Consider the following 26,437-nt stretch of genomic DNA (forward strand, 5'->3'; position numbering starts at 1 on the left):
AGACATTCTGTTTACCGTTTTTCAAAACCGCTGGAGCAAGCAGACATCAGCTACAGAGACCTAGAAACACTCAAAGAAACTTCAGAAGTTCACTGAACGTTTCAGTGTTTCTAAAATTAGCACGATTGAGGGTTTCAGTTATGGATGATAAATGTATCGAGCTACAGCTGTAGCTCTTCTGACAAAGTCATTTCAATTTGGTTTTTTTTGCATTACATAGGTCTCAGACGCAGAGTTTTTAAAGAAACATTGCTATGCACTGATAAAAGTTTTGCTACTGAACTCAGGGCAGGAGTGTGGGGTAGTGGTTAGGGCTCTGGACTCTTGACCGGAGGGTCGCGGGTTCAATCCCAGGTGGGGGGGACACTGCTGCTGTACCCTTGAGCAAGGTACTTTACCTAGATTGCTCCAGTAAAAACCCAACTGTATAAATGGGTAATTGTATGTAAAAATAATGTGATATCTTGTAACAATTGTAAGTCGCCCAGGACTTACCCAGGACGTCTGCTAAGAAATAAATAATAATTATAAATATTAATAATTCTGCTTCATGAAGTCGAATGAAACCGGCTGAATTATGCTGCGTTAACACATTGGAGTTACACACCGGTTTGTGGTTTTCCATTAATGAAAAACAACTTAAATAAACCAAGCCGCCCCTTTAAATGCTGGGCTTCGCCAGTTCCGTGCCCTGAAGCTTTTGAAATTGCTGACTGATCGTTTCAGCAATGAATTCAAAAGCACATACATGGGCAGTCTTTCTTATGAAGTGCATCAGATCACCTCTGGCGACTGTGTAATGCTGTTCTCTACGCTGTGCACAACAGTTGCTTGAGCCAAATGCGCGCACACACACACACACACACACACACACAGCCCATCCTAGGCAAAGGCTAGCGAAGGCTCCTGTGGACAGCCACTGCAGAAACGCTTACACAATATCTCGCAAATCTGGGAGGGGACTTCAGTGATTAGTTCTTCCTTCTAACAACCTGGTCTGGAGACAGTCCCAGATTTGATTGCTTAAGAAGGAAACAATTGAAGGAAAGTTGTTTTTGAGTGCCTGTGCAGTCATTTGACACCATCAGGGCTGTCACGGCCCCCGACTCTCTGGAACTCTCTCCCAGCTTCAGTGCGTGCGGCTCCCACAGTCGCTCACTTCAAATCAACTCTCAAGACCCGCTTGTTTCTCTCTCGCTTTCAATGCTCTTCAAGCCTGATATCTGATTTCAGCTTTTCCATCTTATTCGTATGATTCTGTATGACGCACGCATCCACAATGTCTAGAATTCACATCCTAGCCTTGCATTTAGTGTATTATGCCTGTATTTAATGTATTTGCATTGTTTTGTACCGTTGTATTTCATGTCCTGTATTTCACTGTATTTAATGTGCATTGTCCCTCACTATCTTGTAAAGCGTTTTGCGATGGTGGTCCACTATGAAAGGCGCTATATAAAATAAAGATTGATTTTTAACTGGCATCGTCAAACTTATTTTAATTCTCTCTTTAACTGTATTGTTACGTTAACTGCCTCTCACTTTAACCACGAAAGTCGCGTCTAAATGTCGCTGTTATTAATTCTGCAGATTCAGATGCTTTTATGACGCAGAGATATAAGAGAAACTGAAGACTAAAAATGATCCATTTCTTGACGGATATCAATCGAACGCACAGAACACTACCTAGAGATCGCGAGCCTAAACAGAGGTTGGATCACAGCAACGTCCGATTCACAGTGTAGGGAATAACGTCCCGAGTTCAAGACACACGTCAAAATAACAGTGCGACAAACGGGCAGGCTGACGCACAGACCCCTGCACAAGCAACGCGTGCTAAATGACGTTAATGCCAAGTTTCACCACAACTGGAAAAGCGGTTTTTTCAGACCCATGGAAAAAACTGTGTGGCGTACCTACGGCCATCTCCAACAGAGCCCCATCAACAGGGACAGCATAAGGTCAGAAAATGTATTTTAAAACCTTTAAAATGGCGAGGGAGCCAATCGCCCCGTTGCCAGTGCTAATAACAGGTCAGAAACTGGATTAGCTGGGGTTATGCTGCCTTAACTGTCTAGCCCGATTTGATCACTATCATAGAAGCGCAGGCTCTGACGTTATCCAAACCACGGAGAATGACGCCAGGACTCGTTAGCTCTCTAATGCTGCCTGCCTCTATTTAAGCAGACATCTGCGTTTTGCACCTTGTGTGTTCAGTAGCTGTATTATTAACAGCTTATAGAAATTAAAATCCAGTCAATATAATCACGCCAAAGTGTTAAGTATTGTCAATTTAATATTATTATTGTTTATTTCTAAGCAGACGCCCTTATCCAGGACGACTTACAATTGCTACAAGATATTGCATTATTTTTACATACAATTACCCATTTATACAGTTGGGTTTTTACTGGAGCAATCTAGGTAAAGTACCTTGCTCAAGGGTACAGCAGCAGTGTCCCCCCACCTGGGATTGAACCCACGACCCTCCGGTCAAGAGTCCAGAGCCCCTAACCACTACTCCACACTGATCAAGCGTTTAAAATCATCTCACGTGAGACTGCTTTCAAAACCTCGACTTTTAATCGAGTCCTACATTTTGAAGCCGACAAAACCTCTCTAAATTTAATAACCCTAGAACCGGACAGCTAGCTTATACATTTGCCAGTCGCTTCCGCAGCCTGTTTAGGAGAATTAGCCTGCGTGTTGAAAATAAGACTCCCACAGCGAGTCACTCCAGCTGTTATAAGTAGCTAAGAAAATACGTAGATGTTCAATGGAAAAACGAAAAAAAATAATGGTTTGGAAAAATCTAGCTGCCAGTGTGCTTGCAAAATCTCTCAACTATAAGCATGTGGTTTCCATTGCAGTCACCCGCTGCACAGATTAAACCACTCAGCCAAGCCAGTACAATCAGAGTTACTGTGTTAATATCACTTTAGTGTCCGAGCGAGTTGTTGTATTTTAAGTTGTAGGATAGCAGCTAACTTGCTCCTGAATTTTTATGGCTTAGAAGCCATCAAAATTTAGTCTGTGGTGCCGTCCATTCACTATATCTTAAAATGTGCCGTTTTGAAAGAAACACATTCATTTTAATACATCTGTTACCTCAACAGGGAAAGGAAAATGTTTTCCGGATCTTACTGGCTGCAAAGCATGTCAGTCATTAGGGGGAGCAGCTGGTTGGTTGCTGAGAGGAAAAGGGGCGGCCCTAAAGGGGAGGGGACAATTTCACTCTCCGGATGACCAAGGAAGTAACTGAAAACAAGGCTTGCAAACAGATTTCTTGAGCTAGTACCAGATATTTTAAAATGAAAATACATATTTGCTTAAAAATACTCCTGTAAAAAGTGAGTGGGTGTGCGTGGACGGCATTATTCTGCTCTGTATGGGAGTCTTAAATTGCAAGGAGAGTTTTCTTTAAACAGGAAATAAACACAGGGGACATTGCTCTGCAAAATATTTCGAAATACTTTTATGGCACTCAAATGAAACCACGAAAGAGCCTCGTTTATTGCCCACAGTGCTGTAAAATACAGCAACTTATACCTGGATAATGAGCGATCTCAATTCACACAGGACACCCCTCCCTTCTGAACACACACCAGTTTTTAATGATTAAATTGTTTTATTGTGTTCTTTTTTTTTATAGAACTAAAGATCACCCTCTAGAATGAACTCATTTCGCTTCGTGACGTGGAATGAAACCCGCTGAATCACGTGACGTTAACATATTGAATCGCACACCGCTTTGTAGCTTCCCCGAAAAAAAAAACTGAAAAAAAGGCGACTTTTCAAAATCTAACTACGATGGCTTCCGGAAAAGACTTTTTCTGCGAGATCATGTTGTAGTTTTTTTTTTTGATTGCATGATGTTAAATAAAAAATCAAAATGATGTGTTTTTTTTTATTTTTATTTGTATTAAATGTCTCAAGCCTACAATTCCAGGTGATGCAAAACTTTTGGCCAGATCTGTACACTACAGAAAACATCATCAAAGGCTAAATATCTGGAACACCTTAACTTTGACTAATTAAGACAATAAATGGTGCAATTAAGTAACGGAGAGCCTGGATGAATTGCAAACCAGAAGCCCCAGTAGCTCTCCTGGACCAGGGTAGGACCCCCCTGATCTAGATGGCACAGCACCATTACAGTTCCCATACCAAATCCAGCCAACTTCTCCAGTGCTGCCAGCATCAGGACTGTACTGGTGAGGACAAATCTTTAGGTTTACAAAATAATGGTCACCTTATTAGAAGGGCTTGTGTCCTCCAAAAGGTTGTAAACACAGTTTGGTTAAATAATAATAATAATAATAATAATAATAATAATAATAAATAGATAAAAAATAAAAAAGCAGTTAACTTTTCATTATAATAAATGCAGCGAATAACAAAGTCGAGACCAGTCGTTCTAATCCAGACCCATACATCCGAATCAATCACTTTACCGGTATTTGCCGTTTCGGTTATCTGTTCAGCTTATAAACTTTTTTTTTTTTTTTGTTACCGTATATTTGATTTACATAAGAAAACAACACATGCACATAAACATCTTTCCTGCGTTTTTCGCAGACGCGTGGACTGTCTGTCCTGCAGTAAACACACCTATGTGGCAGCGACTTACAAACCTACCTACTGCGTGCAATATGAACCAATTTCCAACACGCACATTTGCAAAAACAAGCATGCAGATGCATTAAAAAGGAACTATGTTTTTTTTTTTTAACTAAATAACACACATGCACGCATCGCTACTTTGAATTTACGCAGTGTTATTTTTGATATGTATTCTAATGCATGCAGAAGTCTGGTTTTACAGACAGATATTGCTGTGTTTGCTTGTGAGAATATCTATTAATTATAACTAGACACACACACTGTGTCTGGGTGGTTAATGACAGCGGCACTTACTTTTGCATTGGAGCTTCACCATGGCCTCGTACCAACCCTCCTGCTCCGCCTCGCTCTCGGCCGCGATGCAGAAGCTCTCCTCCCGCGTGTACACCACGATCAGGTGCTTGTTCTTCGAGTCGGCCCGCTTGTTGATATTAAAACACGTCTCCAAGTTCAGGGCTTTTTTAGGGATGGGAGCCTTGGCTCGGAATTTTTTCTCGTTTTCGTAATATTCCAGCCGGGCCGGACCCCTTTCCGAGGCCCCTCTGAGCACGAAGTAGCGCTTATGCATGGATTTTTGCTTTCTGAGGTAACCCGATTTTCTCACGTCGTCCTGAAACTGTTCGGGGGCTTGGTTTTCCATGGCGATATTGTTAATATTATTATCCCCACCTTCGTGCAGTTTAACCACCATAAAAAGAGCCCCCTTTTATTGTTTTAAAAGGACGCTTCTCTCATTGCACGCTTGCAAGCAATGCAATGCACACTTTCCCTAGACTGTACACTACTGTACACATTTCACTCAGCCTCGTCGGCTCTGTGTGCATCAGCGATGCCGCAAGCATTATGAATGTTATTTAAAGTATTATTAATGTCAAAAGCCCCCAAAAAGTGCTGAGCTGTTATTTTCTGTTTGTTGTGTAAACTGAAAATGTCTTGCTTTGTCACACACAAGAGCCGGGAGCTACAGCTAACCTGATAATCATCATAAATCATAAATCATAATATTTCTACTGCAAATAAATCAGCTGCCATGCTAGCTGTCCTGTTTCAGTCCTTCTTTCGAGTCTAGAAATGCATAAACAAACACTCGAAAGTGTTTTAATGTTTATTTATTTATTTATTTATTTATTTATTTATTTATTTTGCAAGCTTGTGCTTTTTATTTTTATTCGGGCTTGAAAAACAAACTTTTTTTAAAAAAAAAATTAAATATTTTAAGATAACTATCGGGTTTCTTGTCTCATACGTCTGCAACAACCGCACATAACCATGCCAGTTTTAAAACGCATGTCCTTTTTTTCACAGCATTGAGTTTGTTCGTAACTCCAAAAAAATAAAAAAATAAATAAGAAAATACTTCAAATAACAGCAACCGTTCAGCGATGATATGAAGCCGCCTGGTTTTGTTGTCGTTTTCAATTGTCCGGTGTCAGGACGTTTTTTTTTTAATTTGGCTGTTGTGAAGTCCTAAAAGAAACGAAATATCGTCCTTCTCAGGGGGGGAACTTTGAAGTTAATAAAACTGCAAGACTTCACAAAAAATAAAACTAACACAACAAATCGACGATGCGTGCTGCTGGTCCAGGTCGCGCGCTCGTGCCTTCAAAATGCCACATGTTCCAAATGGCTCCTTCTCTCAAAACCCCCCAAAAAAAAGAGATTTGTCGCAATTTATTTTTTTTAACACGCTTGCTGACTGCTAATCTCCCAGCCTCCTTTTTTTTTTTTGCTCGTGTTCCAAATGTCTTGTTTTATTTTACTGTGTTATTCTTGGAAGTTGCGCATCTTCTGTCACGTTGCATTTTATTTTTCAGTGTTCTTGCTTGGTAGTTCGGTGCCGGTAGGGTTACTAATTTTTATTCCCCCTTATAACTCAAAAAAAAAAAAAAAAAAAAAAAAAAAAAGCCACACCGTTTTTAGAGAGAGAGACGTCGCTGAATGCCCTGTTTATTTTTTTCTCTCCTCTTGCTCGGAGCGTGCAAATTTCACAACCAATCCGAGCTCGCTTTGCATTCAGAATATTTAAACATCCCCGACAGGCTAAAAGTAGCTGGGCAAAAGGCTACTAGGGTCGAACTTCCGGGTCCTAGTGTCCGGATGTTACAGTATCGCTTACAATACCGTCGAGGTAATCGATATTGCATATTGAAAGCAGGAAAGGACGTTTTAACTTTAATGTGGATATCCTGTTTTAAAATCTAAAAATGAAGAACGTTTGGAGTCCAGGACCAGGGTTTGAGAAGTCCTGTTCGAAGAGAAAGGGGGCTCCCTCCAGTCCAGGGCAGGCTTGAGGCACGGAGACTGAACTCCTCCCTCCCTCACCCCCCTAAGAGAAAGGGTACTCCCTCCAGTCCAGGGCAGGCTTGAGGCACGGAGACTGAACTCCTCCCTCCCTCACCCCCCTAAGAGAAAGGGGGCTCCCTCCAGTCCAGGGCAGGCTTGAGGCACGGAGACTGAACTGCTCCCTCCCTCCCTCACCCCCCTAAGAGAAAGGGGGCTCCCTCTAGTCCAGGGCAGGCTTGAGGCATGGAGACTGAACTGCTCCCTCCCTCCCTCACCCCCCTAAGAGAAAGGGTGCTCCCTCCAGTCCAGGGCAGGCTTGAGGCACGGAGACTGAACTGCTCCCTCCCTCCCTCCCTAAGAGAAAGGGGGCTCCCTCCAGTCCAGGGCAGGCTTGAGGCATGGAGACTGAACTGCTCCCTCCCTCCCTCGCCCCCCTAAGAGAAAGGGTGCTCCTTCCAGTCCAGGGCAGGCTTGAGGCATGGAGACTGAACTGCTCCCTCCCTCCCTCACCCTCCTAAGAGAAAGGCAAGCAAACAGAGAAAGTTTTAAAATGAATACACAGGTTTGCTATAACATGTGTTTCTTTCAAAACTCCACCTCGGAGACCTACAGGTATGTAGCGAATTGGAAGTGCAACACGGGGAAGATTTCTGGAGTTGTTTTTCAGGCTGCAAACATTGGATTGAAGGTAGTTCTGCACGCGCTGGAGTAGCTGTCACTTTAAACTGGATTGATCTCATTATTTGTTCAATTAGACACGTTTAATATTTTTTTTTCAAAGGTCTTTTTACAGCCGATGAGTTTAAAAAAACACGTGATTCAAGGTACGTTACCTGCGAAACATTCCGAGACCTGGAGAGAAGCGATAACCTGTCCAGTTAATCAAATCATTAGACCGATCGAGTCACTGAGAGCTCAGGGGGGGAGGAAAGCCAGGAGACAGCGCGTCCGTCCAGGAGTTTGACCCCCCCTGGTTTAGAGACCGCAGATGGAAGCAGACAAGTTATGCCAGTTTGTCTCCTGAGGTGAGACCCTCTGGCAGTCCCTGAGCTATCAAACACACGCCTTTCTTCTGTAAGAGTTCATTTTTTAGTTTAACCCTTTGCTGCCCAGTGTCCGATATATGTGACATTGTATCTAGCAGTATCATTTCACACGTCTTTGGTAAGTTCAGAGATCCGTTATAAGCGATTATAAACGGTAGCAAAAATAAATAAAGAAATAACAATGCCAAAAGTGTTTAATAATATTTTTAGGAAGCAGTGTGGTCCAGTGGTTAAAGTCCAGGGCTTGTCACCAGAAGGTCACCGGTTCAACTCCCACCTCTGCCACTGACTGCCTCGCTGCGTGTGACCCTGAGCAAGTCGCTTCACCTCCTTGTGCTCCGTCCTGCGGATGAGGTGTTAAATCAACGTCCTATTGGAAGTGACTCTGCATATAATGCACAGTTCACAGCCTGCCTCTGTAAAGCACTTTGTGATGGTGGAACACTATGAAAGGCGCTATATAAAAATATTATTATTATTATTATCACGTTCTATAATTGTTAATAGGAAAATGAATAACATGTTTATAGCTGGTTTATAATCGCTTATAACGGGTACCCTTAACTGCAGTGTCATCGAATCTTCATCATGTGAAACGCATGTCAAATTTCCTTTGAGTATTCATCATTCATTGGTGTGTTGATTTTCAAACAAGTTCTCCACTCAGCGGGCAGCAGTGTGGAGTAGTGGTGAGGGCTCTGGACTCTTGACCGGAGGGTCGTGGGTTCAATCCCAGGTGGGGGACACTGCTGCTGTACCCTTGAGCAAGGTACTTTACCTAGATTGCTCCAGTAAAAACCCAACTGTATAAATGGGTAATTGTATGTAAAAAATAATGTGATATCTTGTAACAATTGTAAGTCACCCTGGATAAGGGCGTCTACTAAGAAATAAATAATAATAATTGCCGTTAATTGGTAATCGATTGTAAAGGCGAGGTAAGGACAGCTGTTCTTGTTTTGAATTCCCCCACATGAATGAATGGATGTGTTGTATCCCTGCTGATCGACTGCATTTTAAAAAGGCTAACAGGAGTATCAAGACAGTATCAAAGCAAACACAGGTTTTCATTTTGAAACTTTAGATTAAAGAAAGATCTCAGTTTCTACAGCCTCAGATCGGGATAACTGAACACTGCATGGGGCATTTCACACCAGCGGTATCTTAGGGTCAGTATTCTGGCCAGCGAAATGTTAGCTGTAAGTCTTTGCTTTCCCCCCCTGGTTATTTGATGGGGTTTTTCAATCATTCTGAGTGCGTCTGGGGCTGCTGAGTCATTGCCTTTTAAAATCTACCTTTACCTGGCTTTGACCTGCTTTGAGCTTGTCTGGATAATCCTGCCAGGAATTAACTGCCTGCCCCCTTTCCATTCGAATGAGATCTGAAACGACTTACTTCTGGGGCAGCCGGAACTGTGTCATCCACTCCTGGTCTTTGTTCCAACCTGGTTCTAAATCGTTGAACCAGTTAATAGACCCTGAAGCAGTTCATTATCTCACCTGTAAAACCTGGAGTGGAACAGCCCTCCAGGACCGGGATTGGACTACCCAGACTTGTGAATGTATGTCTGGAAAATACCTCAGACAAGCACAGGGATAATTACAGCCTCATAAATATAGTTAGCTTGCTGTCTTGTGTTTTCTCTCTCTCTCGCTCCTGAGATAGTAATAGCAGTGTTTATGCACAAACACCCCGCTGCTACCCAGTGTGTTGACATATCTCTTGTAGCTTTTCTGTGTTTGTATGTTAGTGGTGTCAACAGCAGAGCTCTCAGCTTGCATTAATATTGCCTGTTTTATTTCGCTGTTCAAAAGCTCTGGACAAAAGTTTTGCGTCACCTACAATTTTAGAAATAAAATTAAATTAAATAACATCTTTTATTTCACATCATGTAATCAAAGAAACTACAAAATGATCTTGGAAAAAAAGTCTATACCGGAAGCCATAATAGCAGTACAGTAGTATTTTGTGTTAGATTTCAAAATGTCAGTTTTTTCATTTTTTTTTATATAGCTCCTTTCATAGTGTTCCACCATCACAAAGTGCTTTACAGAGGCAGGCTGTGAACTGTGCATTATATGCAGAGTCACTTCCAATAGGACGTTGATTTAACATCTCATCCGCAGGACGGAGCACAAGGAGGTGAAGTGACTCGCTCAGGGTCACACACAGCGAGGCAGTCAGTGGTGGGATTTGAACCGGTGACCTTCTGGTGACAAGCCCCTGGACTTTAACCACTGAACCACACTGCCTCCTAAAAATATTATTAAACACTTTTGGCATTGTTCAAAGCTACTTTGTGATTGGCTAGTGCTGGCTTGATTTCTCACAGTCCTGTGACATCACAACGAACCTCAAACTCAGCTGCCCTGTTCGATAGGAGGCTGTGTGGTCCAGTGGTTAAAGAAAAGGGCTTGTAACCAGGAGGTCCCCGGTTCAAATCCCACCTCAGCCACCGACTCATTGTGTGACCCTGAGCAAGTCACTTAACCTCCTTGTGCTCCGTCTTTCGGGTGAGACGTAGTTGTAAGTGACTCTGCAGCTGGTGCATAGTTCACACATCCTAGTCTCTGTAAGTCGTCTTGGATAAAGGCGTCTGCTAAATAAACTAATAATAATAATCAGTGTTCATCTGCAGCTCTGTCACATAGTCAGTAATGCACTGATAACAAATTTGAGATAGCAGAGGGTTTAAAATCATTTCTGAATTTCCGTATGATTATTTTTTGGTCTTTTTTTAGGCAGTTTATCCCCACATGAAGGTAGGTTGCAGTCTCAGGATTACTTTACTGGACCTGGAAAAGGTAACTGTGATCAATGGGGGAAACAAATTATCATTAAAATACAGGACAATGGCTCACTTCTGCCATCTGGTGGAGAAGAGGTGAATTACACCCCCCAACATAATGTTACCTGTATAGGACAATCTGTAATCGTTAGACTGAATCAATGGGTGTGTTATAACGGTATATCATTACAGCATTTGTGTGTTCTGTTCCAGATTGTTGGGGATAAATGATGCACATAAATCAGTTTGCTTGGAGATATATCATTTTTTTTATTATTTTTAATAAAACTTAAACATGCAACTCAATTCAAAAGTGAATTTCTATTTCAGGCTTCCATCCTGATAGGTTAACGAACATGCGTGTGTCTGTGAGGTACGAAGGCTCGAATTTAATTTATTTAGATTTTTTTTTTTTTGGTCGAAATCGTTATTAGCAACTCATAAAAAAACAAAAAACAAATATTTCATTAGATCAAAATTGTAGGGGTTTTTTTTTTAGTTTTATGTGTGGTGTTAAAATAATGAAAATCAAAAAGGATTTGAAAAGCAATCACACCCTTAAAGTGTTCATAGCTAACATTATAATTCCATGAACCTGACATGCTTTGCAAAGCCAGACATTAGATAGGTCTCAAATGTGCAGTTTTGAAAGAAACACATGTCTTAACAAACCTGTATTTTCATTTCAAACACGACAGCTGGTACTACACTAGTTTGAAGAAATCTCTGTTTGCAAGCCCTGCTTTCAGTTAGTGTTGCACTTCCTTGGTCACCTGGGGCCTTTACCGGATGTGCCACTGGGGGAGCCCTAGTACCAGACATTTTAAAACAAATACCTGTTTGCTATGTGTTTCTTTCGAAACTGCACATTTGAGACCTATGTAGCTAATGGAATTACAAAAACAGGTCAGATTTATGGGTTTTTTTTGGTTAACTATCAGCACTTTAAATATTATAGGTGGTTTCTGTAAACCGGTTTTAGTTCTGTCTAAATCGAATCTTTATAAAAAAGGTTTTGAGTATATCCTTTATGATTGGTCCCTTTTCTCCATTTGTGGACGGGAGTCCAGGCAGGCCTGCTAGACTCCGGCTGCCTTGACCCCCCACCTGAGGCAGGGAGGCTAGCTAGGAAACTGGGAGGCTGCAGGACCTCGTCTTCAGAGGAATGGGTTTGTGGAGGAACCTCCAGACTGGAACACCCCACCCTGTCACGGAAAAGAGAAGAAAAAGAGGTCTCATTGTGACAAGCAGACAAACACCTAGAGCCTATAGAGAACTCAGTGCTGTACTGGAGATCTGAGAGCCAGCTAATTCAATACAGTCTAGTATAGAGAACTCAGTGCTGTACTGGGGATCTGAGAGCCAGCTAATTCAATACAGTCTAGTATAGAGAACTCAGTGCTGTACTGGGGATCTGAGAGCCAGCTAATTCAATACAGTCTAGTGTAGAGAACTCAGTGCTGTACTGGGGATCTGAGAGCCAGCTAATTCAATACAGTCTAGTATAGAGAACTCAGTGCTGTACTGGAGATCTGAGAGCCAGCTAATTCAATACAGTCTAGTATAGAGAACTCAGTGCTGTACTGGGGATCTGAGAGCCAGCTAATTCAATACAGTCTAGTATAGAGAACTCAGTGCTGTACTGGGGATCTGAGAGCCAGCTAATTCAATACAGTCTAGTGTAGAGAACTCAGTGCTGTACTGGGGATCTGAGAGCCAGCTAATTCAATACAGTCTAGTGTAGAGAACTCAGTGCTGTACTGGGGATCTGAGAGCCAGCTAATTCAATACAGTCTAGTGTAGAGAACTCAGTGCTGTACTGGGGATCTGAGAGCCAGCTAATTCAATACAGTCTAGTGTAGAGAACTCAGTGCTGTACTGGGGATCTGAGAGCCAGCTAATTCAATACAGCCTAGTATAGAGAACTCAGTGCTGTACTGGGGATCTGAGAGCCAGCTAATTCAATACAGTCTAGTATCAGAGAACTCAGTGCTGTACTGGGGATCTGAGAGCCAGCTAATTCAATACAGTCTAGTATAGAGAACTCAGTGCTGTACTGGGGATCTGAGAGCCAGCTAATTCAATACAGTCTAGTATAGATGTCAGTTACTCACAGTAAAGGGGTTATTTGAGACCGGCTGTCCTATTGGTCTGGGCATTGATTTAGGTACAGGGAAGGTGGCAAAACCTGATAGAAAAAAAAAAAAAAGAATTATTTTTTTCTCAGTTATCACAGATTTCAAGATTTCTGTAATATGAAGTTCCCGTGAAAATTCCCATTTCTGAAAGAACCGTGTAAAATATTCAGAGTTTTTTTTTTTTTTTTTTTAACACTTAAAAATAAATACAGAAAGCGTTTGTCGGATTGACGGTCTGGCTGTCGCGCTGCATTCAGGCACGATTTCTTTAAAATGTCTTCAAATAAGACCAGATCATAGTCAACACACCTATTGTCTGTTTCTAAGCAGTAGGGCAGGAAATGACATCATCCTCACCATTGTGCTGCTGTGGCAGGAAAGAGTTCTGGAGAGGGGGCTGCGCTGGCTGGAACATACCAGAGGGGGCAGCACTGAGACTACTCTCCGCATCGCCTAATGAAACAACCGTGATTGAATTACCAGGAGAGATCCTTTACCCCCTGCAGCATAAGCAGCGGGGTTCCTAAAAATACAGGGTTCCGCCTCCCCCACGTGCTGCTACAACTGTTTAAATAACGGAGCTGTCGTTTTTCCTTGTGAACATCCTGACAGCTTTCTACACTGCTAAGTTTCAAGTCTCTTTCAAACTGTCCTGCAAAATGTTTGATATCCAGACCCACGTTGAGTTAAAGGCATTCCCTCTGCCTTGTTCACAGGAGCTATAAACGTGCACGCTACTGGCCAAAAGCATGTCAGTCAATAGGGGAAGCAGCTGATTGGTTAGTGAGAGGAAAGCAGCGACCGTTTCCCCCGCCCCTGTGCAGTGGCAGAAACCAGATGTCTGTTTTAAAATAATAACAATAGTAAAAAAGAATTCATGTCTGCTATAGCATGCTGTTCTTTCTAAACTGCACATTGGAGGCTTATGTAGCTCACGGAAATGCAACTACCCCCCCCCCCCCCTCCTCACCTGCGTCCGCCCTGCTCTTGTGAAAGGGGTTGGTTGGAGACAGAGATTGCTGGGGGTTTGGAGCGCCTCTGAAGGGATTCGAGAAAGCTGGAAAGTAAAGGGAAATCTGGCTTTTAAAAAACAAACAAAAAACGGTCATACATACCCTTACACCATAGTAAAAGCACAGCAAAGTATGGTAAAGCATAGGGAAGCATTGTAAAGCACAGAGAGGTCTGGTAAAGCATAGGGAAGCATTGTAAAGCACAGAGAGGTCTGGTAAAGCATAGGGAAGTGTTGTAAAGCACAGGGAGGTGTGGTAAAGCATAGGGAAGCATTGTAAAACACAGAGAGGTATGGTAAAGCATAGGGAAGCAATGTAAAGCACAGAGAGGTATGGTAAAGCATAGGGAAGCAATGTAAAGCACAGAGAGGTATGGTAAAGCATAGGGAAGCATTGTAAAGCACAGAGAGGTATGGTAAAGCATAGGGAAGCATTGTAAAGCACAGCAAAGTATGGTAAAGCATATGGAAGCATTGTAAAGCACAGAGAGGTCTGGTAAAGCATAGGGAAGCATTGTAAAGCACAGAGAGGTCTGGTAAAGCATAGGGAAGCATTGCAAAGCACAGAGAGGTATGTAAAGCATAGGGAAGCATTGTAAAGCACAGAGAGGTCTGGTAAAGCACAGGGAAGCATTGTAAAGCACAGAGAGGTCTGGTAAAGCATAGGGAAGCATTGTAAAGCACAGAGAGGTCTGGTAAAGCATAGGGAAGCATTGTAAAGCACAGAGAGGTGTGGTAAAGCATAGGGAAGCATTGTAAAGTACAGAGAGGTCTGGTAAAGCATAGGGAAGCATTGCAAAGCACAGAGAGGTATGTAAAGCATAGGGAAGCATTGTAAAGCACAGAGAGGTCTGGTAAAGCACAGGGAAGCATTGTAAAGCACAGAGAGGTCTGGTAAAGCATAGGGAAGCATTGTAAAGCACAGAGAGGTCTGGTAAAGCATAGGGAAGCATTGTAAAGCACAGAGAGGTGTGGTAAAGCATAGGGAAGCATTGTAAAGCACAGAGAGGTGTGGTAAAGCATAGGGAAGCATTGTAAAGTACAGAGAGGTCTGGTAAAGCATAGGGAAGCATTGTAAAGCACAGAGAGGTCTGGTAAAGCATATGGAAGCATTGTAAAGCACAGAGAGGTCTGGTAAAGCATAGGGAAGCATTGTAAAGCACAGAGAGGTCTGGTAAAGCATAGGGAAGCATTGTAAAGCACAGAGAGGTATGGTAAAGCACAGAGAGGTGTGGTAAAGCATAGGGAATCATTGTAAAGCACAGATAGGTCTGGTAAAGCATAGGGAAGCATTGTAAAGCACAGAGAGGTATGGTAAAGCATAGGGGAGCATTGTAAAGCACAGAGAGGTCTGGTAAAGCATAGGGAAGCATTGTAAAGCACAGAGAGGTGTGGTAAAGCATAGGGAAGCATTGTAAAGCACAGAGAGGTGTGGTAAAGCATAGGGAAGCATTGTAAAGTACAGAGAGGTCTGGTAAAGCATAGGGAAGCATTGTAAAGCACAGAGAGGTCTGGTAAAGCATATGGAAGCATTGTAAAGCACAGAGAGGTCTGGTAAAGCATAGGGAAGCATTGTAAAGCACAGAGAGGTCTGGTAAAGCATAGGGAAGCATTGCAAAGCACAGAGAGGTATGTAAAGCATAGTGAAGCATTGTAAAGCACAGAGAGGTCTGGTAAAGCACAGGGAAGCATTGTAAAGCACAGAGAGGTCTGGTAAAGCATAGGGAAGCATTGTAAAGCACAGAGAGGTCTGGTAAAGCATAGGGAAGCATTGTAAAGCACAGAGAGGTGTGGTAAAGCATAGGGAAGCATTGTAAAGCACAGAGAGGTCTGGTAAAGCATAGGGAAGCATTGTAAAGCACAGAGAGGTCTGGTAAAGCATAGGGAAGCATTGTAAAGCACAGAGAGGTCTGGTAAAGCATAGGGAAGCATTGTAAAGCACAGAGAGGTCTGGTAAAGCATAGGGAAGCATTGCAAAGCACAGAGAGGTATGTAAAGCATAGTGAAGCATTGTAAAGCACAGAGAGGTCTGGTAAAGCACAGGGAAGCATTGTAAAGCACAGAGAGGTCTGGTAAAGCATAGGGAAGCATTGTAAAGCACAGAGAGGTCTGGTAAAGCATAGGGAAGCATTGTAAAGCACAGAGAGGTGTGGTAAAGCATAGGGAAGCATTGTAAAGCACAGAGAGGTCTGGTAAAGCATAGGGAAGCATTGTAAAGCACAGAGAGGTCTGGTAAAGCATAGGGAAGCATTGCAAAGCACAGAGAGGTATGTAAAGCATAGTGAAGCATTGTAAAGCACAGAGAGGTCTGGTAAAGCACAGGGAAGCATTGTAAAGCACAGAGAGGTCTGGTAAAGCATAGGGAAGCATTGTAAAGCACAGAGAGGTCTGGTAAAGCATAGGGAAGCATTGTAAAGCACAGAGAGGTGTGGTAAAGCATAGGGAAGCATTGTAAAGCACAGAGAGGTCTGGTAAAGCATAGGGAAGCATTGTAAAGCACAGAGAGGTCTGGTAAAGCATAGGGAAGCATTGTAAAGCACAGAGAGGTCTGGTAAAGCATAGGGAAGCATTGTAAAGCACAGAGAGGTCTGGTAAAGCATAGGGAAGCATTGTAAAGCACAGAGAGGTCTGGTAAAGTAGATTTTAAAAAAGCATAGTATGGGGGGGACTGCTAAAATACCGTGGTAAACTGTTATAAGAGTATCTGTATCTGTATCTGTAATACAGACCAGTGTCTTCATAGAAAACATGTGAAGTGGCACACCACTAGATGGCGCTGCTTCCCACACCTGTGAAAGTTACACAGCTAGGAATGAACAGAGCAGGTATTTCATTGAAGGAAGTTAGATTGTTTTTAAAACTGCATGACGGGGGTCTTACCTGGGAACGCAGACTGAGCGCTAGTGACACTCTGAGAAACTCCAGGAGAGCTGGAACCACAAGGAACAGAGTGACAGAGAGAGAGACGTTTTAACAAAGAAAGAAAGAGAGACGAAAGGAAAGAAAGAAAGAAAGAAATAAAGAAATAAAGAAAGAAAGAAAGGAGACTATTTTTGTATTGATATATAAATTGCTGGGATCATTATTCACATTTTCCAAGCCATGTTGCTTGAAATGTATTCAGTGGTATAATGTACTGATTCTTAGAATAGGATTTCTAAGTCACTGTATCAAAAATATGTCATGCAAAGGAAACGACTGCATCACTGAAGTCTGAAATACATTAAGAAAAACCAAGAAATTCATAGTAAAACCAGGAATGGAGCTATTGTAGTCTATTTATTTGTCAGATGCATTTATGCAATGGGAGTCTTATTTCTATCCCTGAAGAACAGTATAGAGTAAGACTTAGCTATGCAATGTTTAATGACAATCTGATATATGGAGAAATGTGCGTGTTGTGTGGCTACACAGACACAGGTGCATCTCCATATGCTGTCAGCAGCTGGGAGATTGTAATGCGTCTTACCTGCTGGGGGTGGAGCTTGAAGGCAGTCTGCTTCTAAATATGCTGCCAAACTCAGACATTCCACTAGGGGGCACTGTCGGGGAGACAGAAAGCCATTTAAGAGATTTATTAGTATTATTAAGGAGTCATTTAGCAGACGCTTTTATCCAAAGAGACTTACAGAGACTAGGGGGTGAACTATGCATCATCAACTGCTGCTGCTGCAGAGTCACTTCCAATAGGACCTCGTTTGTTTGACGTCTCGTCCGAAGGACGGAGCACAAGGAGGTTCAGTGACTTGCTCAGGGTCACATAAAGTGAGGCTGAGCCACTCTGAAGACTGGTTCAAAGATGGGGCTCACATTAAAAATGACTGTATGACTCCCCCTGCACACCACACGGCCGTGCCTTTACCAGGGGAGACCCTCGGGGGACCCCTGAAAAGGATTCACTACAAACGGTAAGACTGAGGGAACAGACAAGCTCTGCAAATATCCCCTCTATGGTCGCTCCATTAAACATCTTCCAGAGGAAATATTATATTTTTGCCCGTCGCTTTTCAGCATTCCCATTGTCTTGATCTCTGTACTTTCGAGAAACGGTTTTGCAGATTCTTAGTTTTGATGATAAGCTCGTTACCTGACACAGGTGAGGTTGTAACGAAGACGTTCTCCAACTCTGTCAGAGGGGCGTACTTATCCCCCGAAGGGGCGGGGCTTGATGAGGCATGCTGGGAAGGGCCCATTCCTCCCAAGTCCACGCTGGAGGACTTACTAAAGCTGGGGAAGTGGGCGGAGCCAGGAGAGGAGGAAGAGGAGGAGCTACGACCTGCGAAAGCAAGACAGGGGTTCATTTATCAGTGTTACCGGCTTCAGTATTTAATCTACACATGTCTGCTTGACTCAGTTTAGTTTCAATAACACTGATGAAGGCACTAGAGCCCAAACGCTGGTCTGCTTGACTCAGTCTCTTCTAGTTTCAATAACCCTGATGAAGGCACTAGAGCCCAAACGCTGGTCTGCTTGACTCAGTCTCTTCTAGTTTCAATAACACTGATGAAGGCACTAAAGCCCAAATGCTGGTCTGCTTGACTCAGTCTCTTCTAGTTGAAGGCACTAGCTGACTGCCTGCTCTATTTGTCCCTTATTCATGACTGAGTCTCAACCACAGACTTACCGAACGTAAAGCTGCCTTTAAAAGTCCCGCTGGCTGCCCAGAGAGACAGAATTAGAGAAAGGAAGGAAAGAGACGGCAGGAGTATTTCATCTTTTCGTTTGTCTTAAATGGATGTGAGTTCATACTGGAATTGTGTACTTGTGCTATATACTGTGCCTGATTACTTTACCCCCAATTTTCTACCCAATTTAGCCTGGCCAATGATGTTCCCTCACCCGCAACAGCTCAAGAGTGCCACTAGGGGTCACTGTAGTGCGGAGAGGCGAGACAGTCCCTGTTGATTTTGCCTCCCTAACCCAGCGCCAGAGCTAATGTTCCCTGTGGAATCCCCAGCGAAGATCGACCCAGCCAGGAACCTGCACTCCCCTGACTGTGTGACTCCCCCCTGCACACCATGCGGCCGTGCCTTTACCAGGGGAGACCCTCAGGGAGACCCTCGGGGACCCCTGCGCTCCCCTGACTGTGTGACTCCCCCCTGCACACCACGCGGCCGTGCCTTTACCAGGGGAGACCCTCGGGGACCCCTGCGCTCCCCTGACTGTGTGACTCCCCCCTGCACACCACGCAGCCGTGCCTTTACAAGGGGAGACCCTCGGGGACCCCTGCGCTCCCCTGACTGTGTGACTCCCCCTGCACACCACGCGATCGTGCCTTTACCAGGGGAGACCCTCGGGGACCCCTGCGCTCCCCTGACTGTGTGACTCCCCCTGCAAACCACGCGGCCGTGCCTTTACCAGTGGAGACCCTCGGGGACCCCTGCGCTCCCCTGACTGTGTGACTCCCCCCTGCACACCACGCGGCCGTGCCTTTACCAGGGGAGACAGAGTGAATTATAAGGCACGTACTAGGAAGTATGGAAAACAATTAACCACAGTAAAGTTGTGAAAGAGAGTAGTTAGCGGTTGGTTGCACCTGTGTGGAGTAACAGCTGAATAACTCATTTCTATTATGATTAGTAATAGAACAGAAACACACTGTAGTCACGTATTCTCTGAGCTACTAGACACAGACAGAGAAGCTCCCAATACCTCCAGATCATCGGGACCATCGGTGAATCAGTCTGAGGGCTCTCTCCAGGGGTAATCTGATCTCTGTTAATACTAGTGGCACTGATTGTATCTAGGGTTCAATATAGAATGTAATGTTGGGTATTTGGAACTCATCAATGAGTTTGAAACACGGTCTGGTCTCCTTATGGCATAACAAAGTAGCTAATTTATAAACCTTACATATCAAGGGCAAATAATTTCTTACCTGTGGGTCGGGGCAGGGCAGGGAAGACAGCGCCCCCTGTTGGGGAGGGCACTCCCGGAGTAGCTGGGCCGAAGCTGCGGCTTTCGAAGCTGGGGAAGGAAGGACTGCGATGGCCTGGAAATGAAAAAGAGACGAGAGGGCTTCTTGTCAGAGGCGACAATTCACTGTGTATCGATGGTGAAGCTCTCTTTACATGATATACGGGTGGACTTGATGCTTCAGTAAACTATTGGTTCAGCCTTCCAGAGTCATCAGGGGCCCTAATAAAGTGGTCAGGCGGGGCATGAACTGAAACTCATGAAGAGAGGGATGACCCCTGACCTGTGTTTGTGGGCGGGGCTCCGTAGCTATGTGGGCGGGGCAGGGTGGCAGTGATGGCGTCGGTTCTGAGGTCAGTCAGCGAGCCAGGGGGCGCTCTTTGCCAGGAGCGAGACAGCTGGGGTTGACTCAGAGACACAGACTGCAAGACAAAGAGGGACATTACACACGCTGGAAGAAAGCACTACCGCCCCCCTGTGGCCATACAACATACTGAAGATCCACCGAAAAATGATAGCACTATCGACAACAAATAGCAGGTCCAATCTTTCGTTTTTATGATTTATAATAAAATGCTTTGAGACTCCACCCCATTATGAAGTAGCCCCCTCTTGTGGTGAGCCAGCGTACTGCAGGAGCAGGAGTGAGATTCTTACCTGGAGGAGGGTGGGTCTGCTGGTTGACAGTGCAGGGGCGGAGCTACCCTGGGGCGAGGGGAGGGCCTTGTCTGTGAGGGCGGGGCTCCAGATCGGGCCGGTGTCTGCAGGGGTCCTAGTGCCTGCCCTGGCCTGCTCCTGAGAGACAGCCCTGCAAGAGACAACAAACTGGACTAACAACAAGGCCTGCTGTCTTGGTAAAACACTGTGGCTGTGGAAGAACGTAGTATTTAAAGAATTTGGTGTAAAACTGTTTTACATTACAATGCAGACGGACTGGGGAAGCATTTTAGCGTCGCACTGTGCACCACAGGTGAAGGGCAGAAGCATGTGCAACACTAATATCCTTCCCCAAATGTCGAAGTCTTTAACAGTGGAGGTGGCTACTTTATTAGGACCTGTGTGTCTCCCCCTCCGATTTTGCACGGCCCTGGTGGGGGGCATGTTCTCCTGGTGTACCCCGGGGGCCCTTGATGACTCTGGAAGGCTGAACCAATAGTTTACTGAAGCATCCAGTCCAGCCAACAATGCTGAGCCCTGATGGCTGCTTTCAATAACGCCCCCTCCACTGAGCCAGAATGGATTGAGGAGCACGACAGAGACTTCTTCCACGGACACCACAGCGATCTCAAACCGATCGAGCACTTATGGGATGAGCTTCCCCCCCCCCCCACCAGTGATCCAGACTTACCATTTCTTCTTCTCGTATTTCTCCTGGAGGAAATCCTTCAGTCTCCGCGGATCCCGGGAATCGGGAATAACTTCGGAACGCTGATCGAATTTGCCAAGCCAAAGCCGGCTGCAAAACTAAAAAAAAAAAAACAGGAACGAGAGGTCCAGAATTTTACAAGAAACACATTCCTGTCCCATCGCTGTGTCCCGCGTTGTCCAAGCAATATATTTTTCAGCATAACTGTTTTGAGATTTTAAATCAACGAGGGAATTTTCAACTCGGGAAGCGTTCGCCAGGAGAAAGATCATTTCTCTTCTAAGGCTCGCAGTGTCTCCGGATCACACGCCCTCCAGAGTGACGCACTGTATTGTGGGAACAGAAAACCAGCACTGTTGTTGCAGGAGGGAATGCGATCTGGATACACTCCACCCAAACAAATTAGAATCACAGAATACAGCTGTGCACCGAGTTTGACGGCAATATCTCAAAGCGTTAGGGGCTTAACCAAAAAGTCACATGACCCCAATGTGGCGGACAGGTCCAAGTGAAAGACGCCTTTAGATTTTGCCCATTTTCCTAACCCTGACCATTTATAATCTCCAGATTAAATGTTTTATCATCAGCTGTACAGCGCTGGTCAAACGTTTTGCACCCCCCTATAGAATGAACTCATTCTGCTTCATAAAGTCGAATGAAACCTGCTGAATAATGTTAAACATATTGAATTGAGCTGTGGTTGCAGTGGTGTGTTTGAAAAAAAAACCTACAGGAGCTGTATTGTTTGGGTGGACAGCGCTGTCTGTGGGTGGACGAGGTGGACAGTGGCTGTCCTGTTCTTCAGTCCTTTCCCAGCAGCTTTCCTCATTATAACGTTCCCAGCTCCTAGGAAAACGCAGGAGTGCCAACTCCAGCATACAGGTGAAGATATTTCAGGAACGTACAGCCGTGTGCAAATCTATCATTGCTTATGAAATCAAACCGCTGGAACTGAAAATCTTGCAGAATTGTCAGGCTTTAGATTGTCTGATTTAATTGACGACTTTAATAGGCCACAATTACAAATGTAAAGAGAAAAGGAACACTCAGCCACGAATGGTAAAATGCAGGAGACTTTATAGAAATGGTTTCAAAGCTCTTTTCAAAATGTCCGTTCTAGTGCACTGGGGTTTGAAATCTGTTCTCTAAATCACTGCAGAAAAAGTGATAACATTTTTCTTTTTTAAATAACGTCGCTTTTTCTGCAGTGATTTAGAGGACAGATTTCAAACCCCAGTGCACTAGAGCGGCCATTCTGAAAAGAGCTTTGAAACAGACTTCAGAAGTTAGAAGTGTAAAAAAGCTGTCAAGACGTTAACAGTGAAAAGAATTGATTTGACCAATTTTAGGCTCAGCTCACCGCTACCACCCCTGCGCTGACTCGGGGAGGGGCGAAGATGAACACACGCTGTCCTCCGAAGCGTGTGCCGTCAGCCGACCACTTCTTTACACGCTGCAGACTCACCGTGCAGCCGCCTCAGAGCTACAGCGTCGGAGGACAACGCAGCTCTCGGGCAGCTTACAGAGTTATTGGCATGTCATATGCAGACAGGCTAAAAGAACTGAATCTATTCAGTCTTGAACAAAGAAGACTACACGGCGATCTGATTCAAGCATTCAAAATCCTAAAAGGTATAGACAATGTCGACCCAGGGGACTTTTTCGACCTGAAAAAAGAAACAAGGACCAGGGGTCACAAGTGGAGATTAGATAAAGAGGCATTCAGAACAGAAAATAGGAGGCACTTTTTTACACGGAGAATTGTAAGGGTCTGGAACCAACTCCCCAGTAATGTTGTTGAAGCTGACACCCTGGGATCCTTCAAGAAGCTGCTTGATGAGATTCTGGGATCAATAAGCTACAACCAAACGAGCAAGATGGGCCGAATGGCCTCCTCTCGTTTGTAAACTTTCTTATGTTTTCAAGTCAAGACAAGCAAACGGAGAACTTCCTTCAACCTAGTACCAGATGTCTGTTTTAAAATGGACATCCATCTTTGCTATAACATGTGTTTCTTTCAAAACTGCACACTTGAGATCTATGTAGCCAATGGAAATCCAAAACAGGTGGGAAGATTCGCAGAACTGTTTATAGAACAACTGAAGGTTTCTCTTGTTTGTTTAAGATGCCGATGGGGAAACAGCAAATGTCAAGGTGAATAAGATGGCCCAAACTAGCATAAACAAAATCTTAACTTTCTATTTTTAACCAGAGTCCAGCAGAACAGGTTAATCCAGTAGGTGGCTTTCAGAGCTGACTCCAATACATACCTGCATAACTGTCTATTAGTAACACAAACCAAACCCTAAGCCTGGGTGTTTACAAGCACTAAGAGATCCATCACATATCAAATCGTAAACTCTGACACTCAGCTAGTGTCTTGGTCAGTGTTATTGAAACTAGAAGAGACTGAGTCAAGCAGACCAGCGTTTGGGCTCTAGTGCCTTCATCAGTTATTGAAACTAGAAGAAACTGAGTCAAGCGGACATATCTGGTCTCCTGTCTTACCCATCCTGACTGAAACTGATTTGCATCAGGGATATGCAGCCTTTATATACTGCACAATACACGTCAGGGGATCTGATTTGCATTCACTAGGACCTTTATGGATTTTTTTTGTTCCCCCACTGGGTAATACCGGCTTCCAAACACAATCAATTAGATTTATGCTTCCAGTGATACCAGCACCACTACAGTGGCTATTGAGAAACATCAAATTCTTGTTACAAACATTCGCTTTGTGCCAAAACTCTATTAAATATTGCTTTACTGTTAATATACAACTGAAAAGACAGAACACCCTGACCAATACTTGAAGAGCAGAGACCAGGACCAGAGGACACAGCTGGACAGTGGAGACAGACTCAGGACAGAGGGAAAGAGACACTTCTTCACACAGCAAGCTGCACACTGATTGGCTGAAAAATAACTGGCCGGTTCTTCCGGGTTAGAGATGGTTTGGACGAGACCGCTGCTGTCTGTAGGGACGCACTGTTACCCACAATCCCTCTAACCTCGTTTCCATGGGACTGTAGGAACTCTACTTCCTGCTGTGAGAAGGTTGTCATGGAGATGGATTTGACTCGATGAGGTGGGTTGAGGCCTCTCCTGGAGGAAATAAAACCAGAAACAAATGTCAGTTTCACCAGTAAGTTTGGACTGTAACCTTCCCAGGCCTTTCCCCCACAGTTATACTGCACATTTACCGTAGCTCACCATGGTTTGAATTACATTTTAGTTTGGTAAACTAAGCTGGACCAGGCCTGGTCAGGAGTATAGGGAGGCTGTGTGGCCCAGTGGTTAAAGAAAGGGGGCTCGATACCAGGAGGTTCAAATCCTGGCTCAGCCGCTGACTCCCTGTGTGTGTGTGACCCTGAGCAAGTCGCTGAACCTCCTTGTGCTCCGTCCTTCAGATGAGACGTAGTTGTAATTAACTCTGATGCATAGTTCACACCCCCTAGTCTCTGTAAGTCGCCTCGGATAAAGGTGTCTGCTAAATAAACTAATAATATTAGTTCTACTTCTGTTTGAATGCTGATTTGCAAGTCAGTATGCATTCCAAATATTTATAGGCTGAGTTTTGCAGGCTTGGTGCAGCATACAGATCACATCCACTTAAAAACACACACACACAGCGACTGCAATATTACAGAGATGGGAATTAGACTCCCATTGCATAGCAGTGTGATCCAGTCCAGGTTTTACTAGGAGTTTAATAAGACACACCTGAGCTCGTTACCTAGACACACTGGGGCTGATCAAGCTGGTAGTAAAACCTGGAATGGGTGAAACTGCTGTGAAATAGGAGTCTTATTGCCATCCCTGTATTTTACACACGTTATATTTACACTTGTAGGCGACAGCAGTACTGTAAACAACGCTAATAATATTTTTAAGGGCCTTTTTTTACACTTTCGTGAACAAATACGACATACACGGGTAATTAAAATAAAAACGATTAACCGGACGTGTTCACACCTCTAACCGTGACGTACTTACAGAATGCCGGAGCATGACGTACACACGAAATTCCCCACGGTGATGTCCACGTACGTGACCCCGGGCTGCTCGCATTCACAGCACTGCCTGTTGAAGGTGTGTTTGGCCAGCTCTCGGACCTTCTTAGAAAACACCTCTTGCGTGTCTTTGTGTTTCCGACTCGCCATCGCTCGAATAGAAAATAAATCCAATCAGAAATCCGCAGCGAGACGGCCAAGCGATTCACAGACGTGCAAAATTAACACCGCACCGATTGATTCCGAAACCACGCAGAAGGGTTATGATGAAAACTCGGGTGGGGATCTGTGTCTGTGGGCGTGCCGCGCCTTTGGGGTGTCTGAATCACGGTGTTTACATATTTTTTTTTCCTCACTGCGTTGCGAGTCCGGAGCGATACATCTAATCCAGACCTCCTCACACACACACAGAGAGAGAGAGACACACACACCCCTTTTTCTCTTGTGTTTCAGCTCAGTGCTGCTCTGCGCATTTTAGTGTTGCATTTCAGGAACGGAAAATGCGACCTCTCACAGATTCTATGGAGAGGACGAAGGCACAAACTTGAAACCAAAAAAAAAAAAAAAAAAACTTTATTTATTTATTTATTTATTTATTTATTTTGTTGTGTGCAAAAAAAATGGTTTTCATGAAACTCGGGCAAGCCGCGTCTCCTATATTACTGGAAACTTTTACGTATGTGGCGTACGTATGATATTTCATGTATATCTAAATAACGATATCATAAACGCAATATCCTTAACGCTTAACACAAAACAAACACATTTATATATATATATATATATATATATATATATATATATATATATATATATATATTCACACAAAACAAGGACCTGACTTTTTAAAGCCTATCAGGTTCTGAGCAGCTGATTTATCTCAAAACGTTGTCAAGTCGGGTTTTGAAGGATCCCAGTGATTCTGCATCGACAGCACGGCTGGGTAACCCATTTCACCCCCTCACCACTCTGTGTGAAGACGTGTCTCCTTCCCTCTGTCCTGAGTCTGTCTCCAATTTCCAAATTAACTTTCAACTCCCTTTAAGATTTAATCAGAAACACAAAGCCACTTTTCCAGGAGCAGCGGCTTGAAACCTGGTTCCAGGAGTCCTAGTTTGAGGTTTGCTGTGTCAAACCCCCCAAGTCTCCCCTGGTGTGCCACACAGGGGCCTGAAACCTCGTCTCCTGAAACCAAGTTCAAAACCGCACAGGGGCTCCGTGATCCCTCAGCTTTACTCTTATTAAATAA

At 44.0% G+C, this 26,437-nt stretch overlaps 2 protein-coding genes across 5 annotated transcripts in view; both read right to left on the bottom strand.

The window, feature by feature from the left end:
* Positions 1–6,855, bottom strand: part of LOC117968833 (insulin receptor substrate 1-B-like) — a 32,007-nt gene extending 25,152 nt beyond the window's left edge. Inside the window, exon 1 of one of the 2 annotated variants that reach the window (XM_059014391.1) lies at positions 4,918–6,852. In XM_059014391.1, the coding sequence (XP_058870374.1) occupies positions 4,918–5,314 (397 nt within the window). In that variant the 5' untranslated portion in view covers positions 5,315–6,852. Of the gene's footprint in view, positions 1–4,917 lie in introns of both variants that reach the window. The other variant, XM_059014390.1, reaches the window with a different exon arrangement.
* A 2,955-nt stretch (positions 6,856–9,810) lies between these two features.
* On the bottom strand, positions 9,811–25,639 carry LOC117404445 (arf-GAP domain and FG repeat-containing protein 1). Of its 3 annotated transcripts, XM_059014393.1 has the most exons (14): positions 25,172–25,639; positions 24,187–24,280; positions 21,155–21,270; positions 20,464–20,614; positions 20,090–20,228; positions 19,769–19,882; positions 18,515–18,547; positions 17,978–18,166; positions 17,360–17,432; positions 16,771–16,820; positions 13,849–13,935; positions 13,236–13,331; positions 12,855–12,928; positions 9,811–11,945 (listed from the first exon to the last, which is right to left on the bottom strand). In XM_059014393.1, the coding sequence occupies exons 1-14, from the start codon at positions 25,336–25,338 to the stop codon at positions 11,898–11,900; spliced, it is 1,431 nt and encodes a 476-aa protein (XP_058870376.1). In that variant the 5' UTR covers positions 25,339–25,639; the 3' UTR covers positions 9,811–11,897. The 3 variants fall into 3 exon arrangements, with proteins under 3 accessions (XP_058870376.1, XP_058870378.1, XP_058870377.1); XM_059014395.1 differs by lacking the exon at positions 13,236–13,331; XM_059014394.1 differs by lacking the exon at positions 18,515–18,547 and having other exon boundaries at positions 25,172–25,638.
* Between the last annotated feature and the right edge of the window lie 798 nt (positions 25,640–26,437).

The sequence above is a fragment of the Acipenser ruthenus genome, chromosome 48, assembly GCF_902713425.1.
Source record: "Acipenser ruthenus chromosome 48, fAciRut3.2 maternal haplotype, whole genome shotgun sequence".
Lineage (NCBI taxonomy): Eukaryota > Metazoa > Chordata > Actinopteri > Acipenseriformes > Acipenseridae > Acipenser > Acipenser ruthenus.

What these genes read in the sequence shown, in the direction of transcription:
- LOC117404445 (XM_059014393.1), bottom strand. Translation starts at nt 25,338, where the DNA reads ATGGCGAGTCGGAAACACAAAGACACGCAAGAGGTGTTTTCTAAGAAG. An exon ending in TAAAGGCAGCTTTACGTTCG is followed by an intron (nt 18,167 to 18,514) that starts GTAAGTCTGTGG and finishes TTGCTTTCGCAG; the next exon opens with GTCGTAGCTCCTCCTCTTCC. An exon ending in CAAGAGCAGGGCGGACGCAG is followed by an intron (nt 13,332 to 13,848) that starts GTGAGGAGGGGG and finishes TTGTTTCATTAG; the next exon opens with GCGATGCGGAGAGTAGTCTC.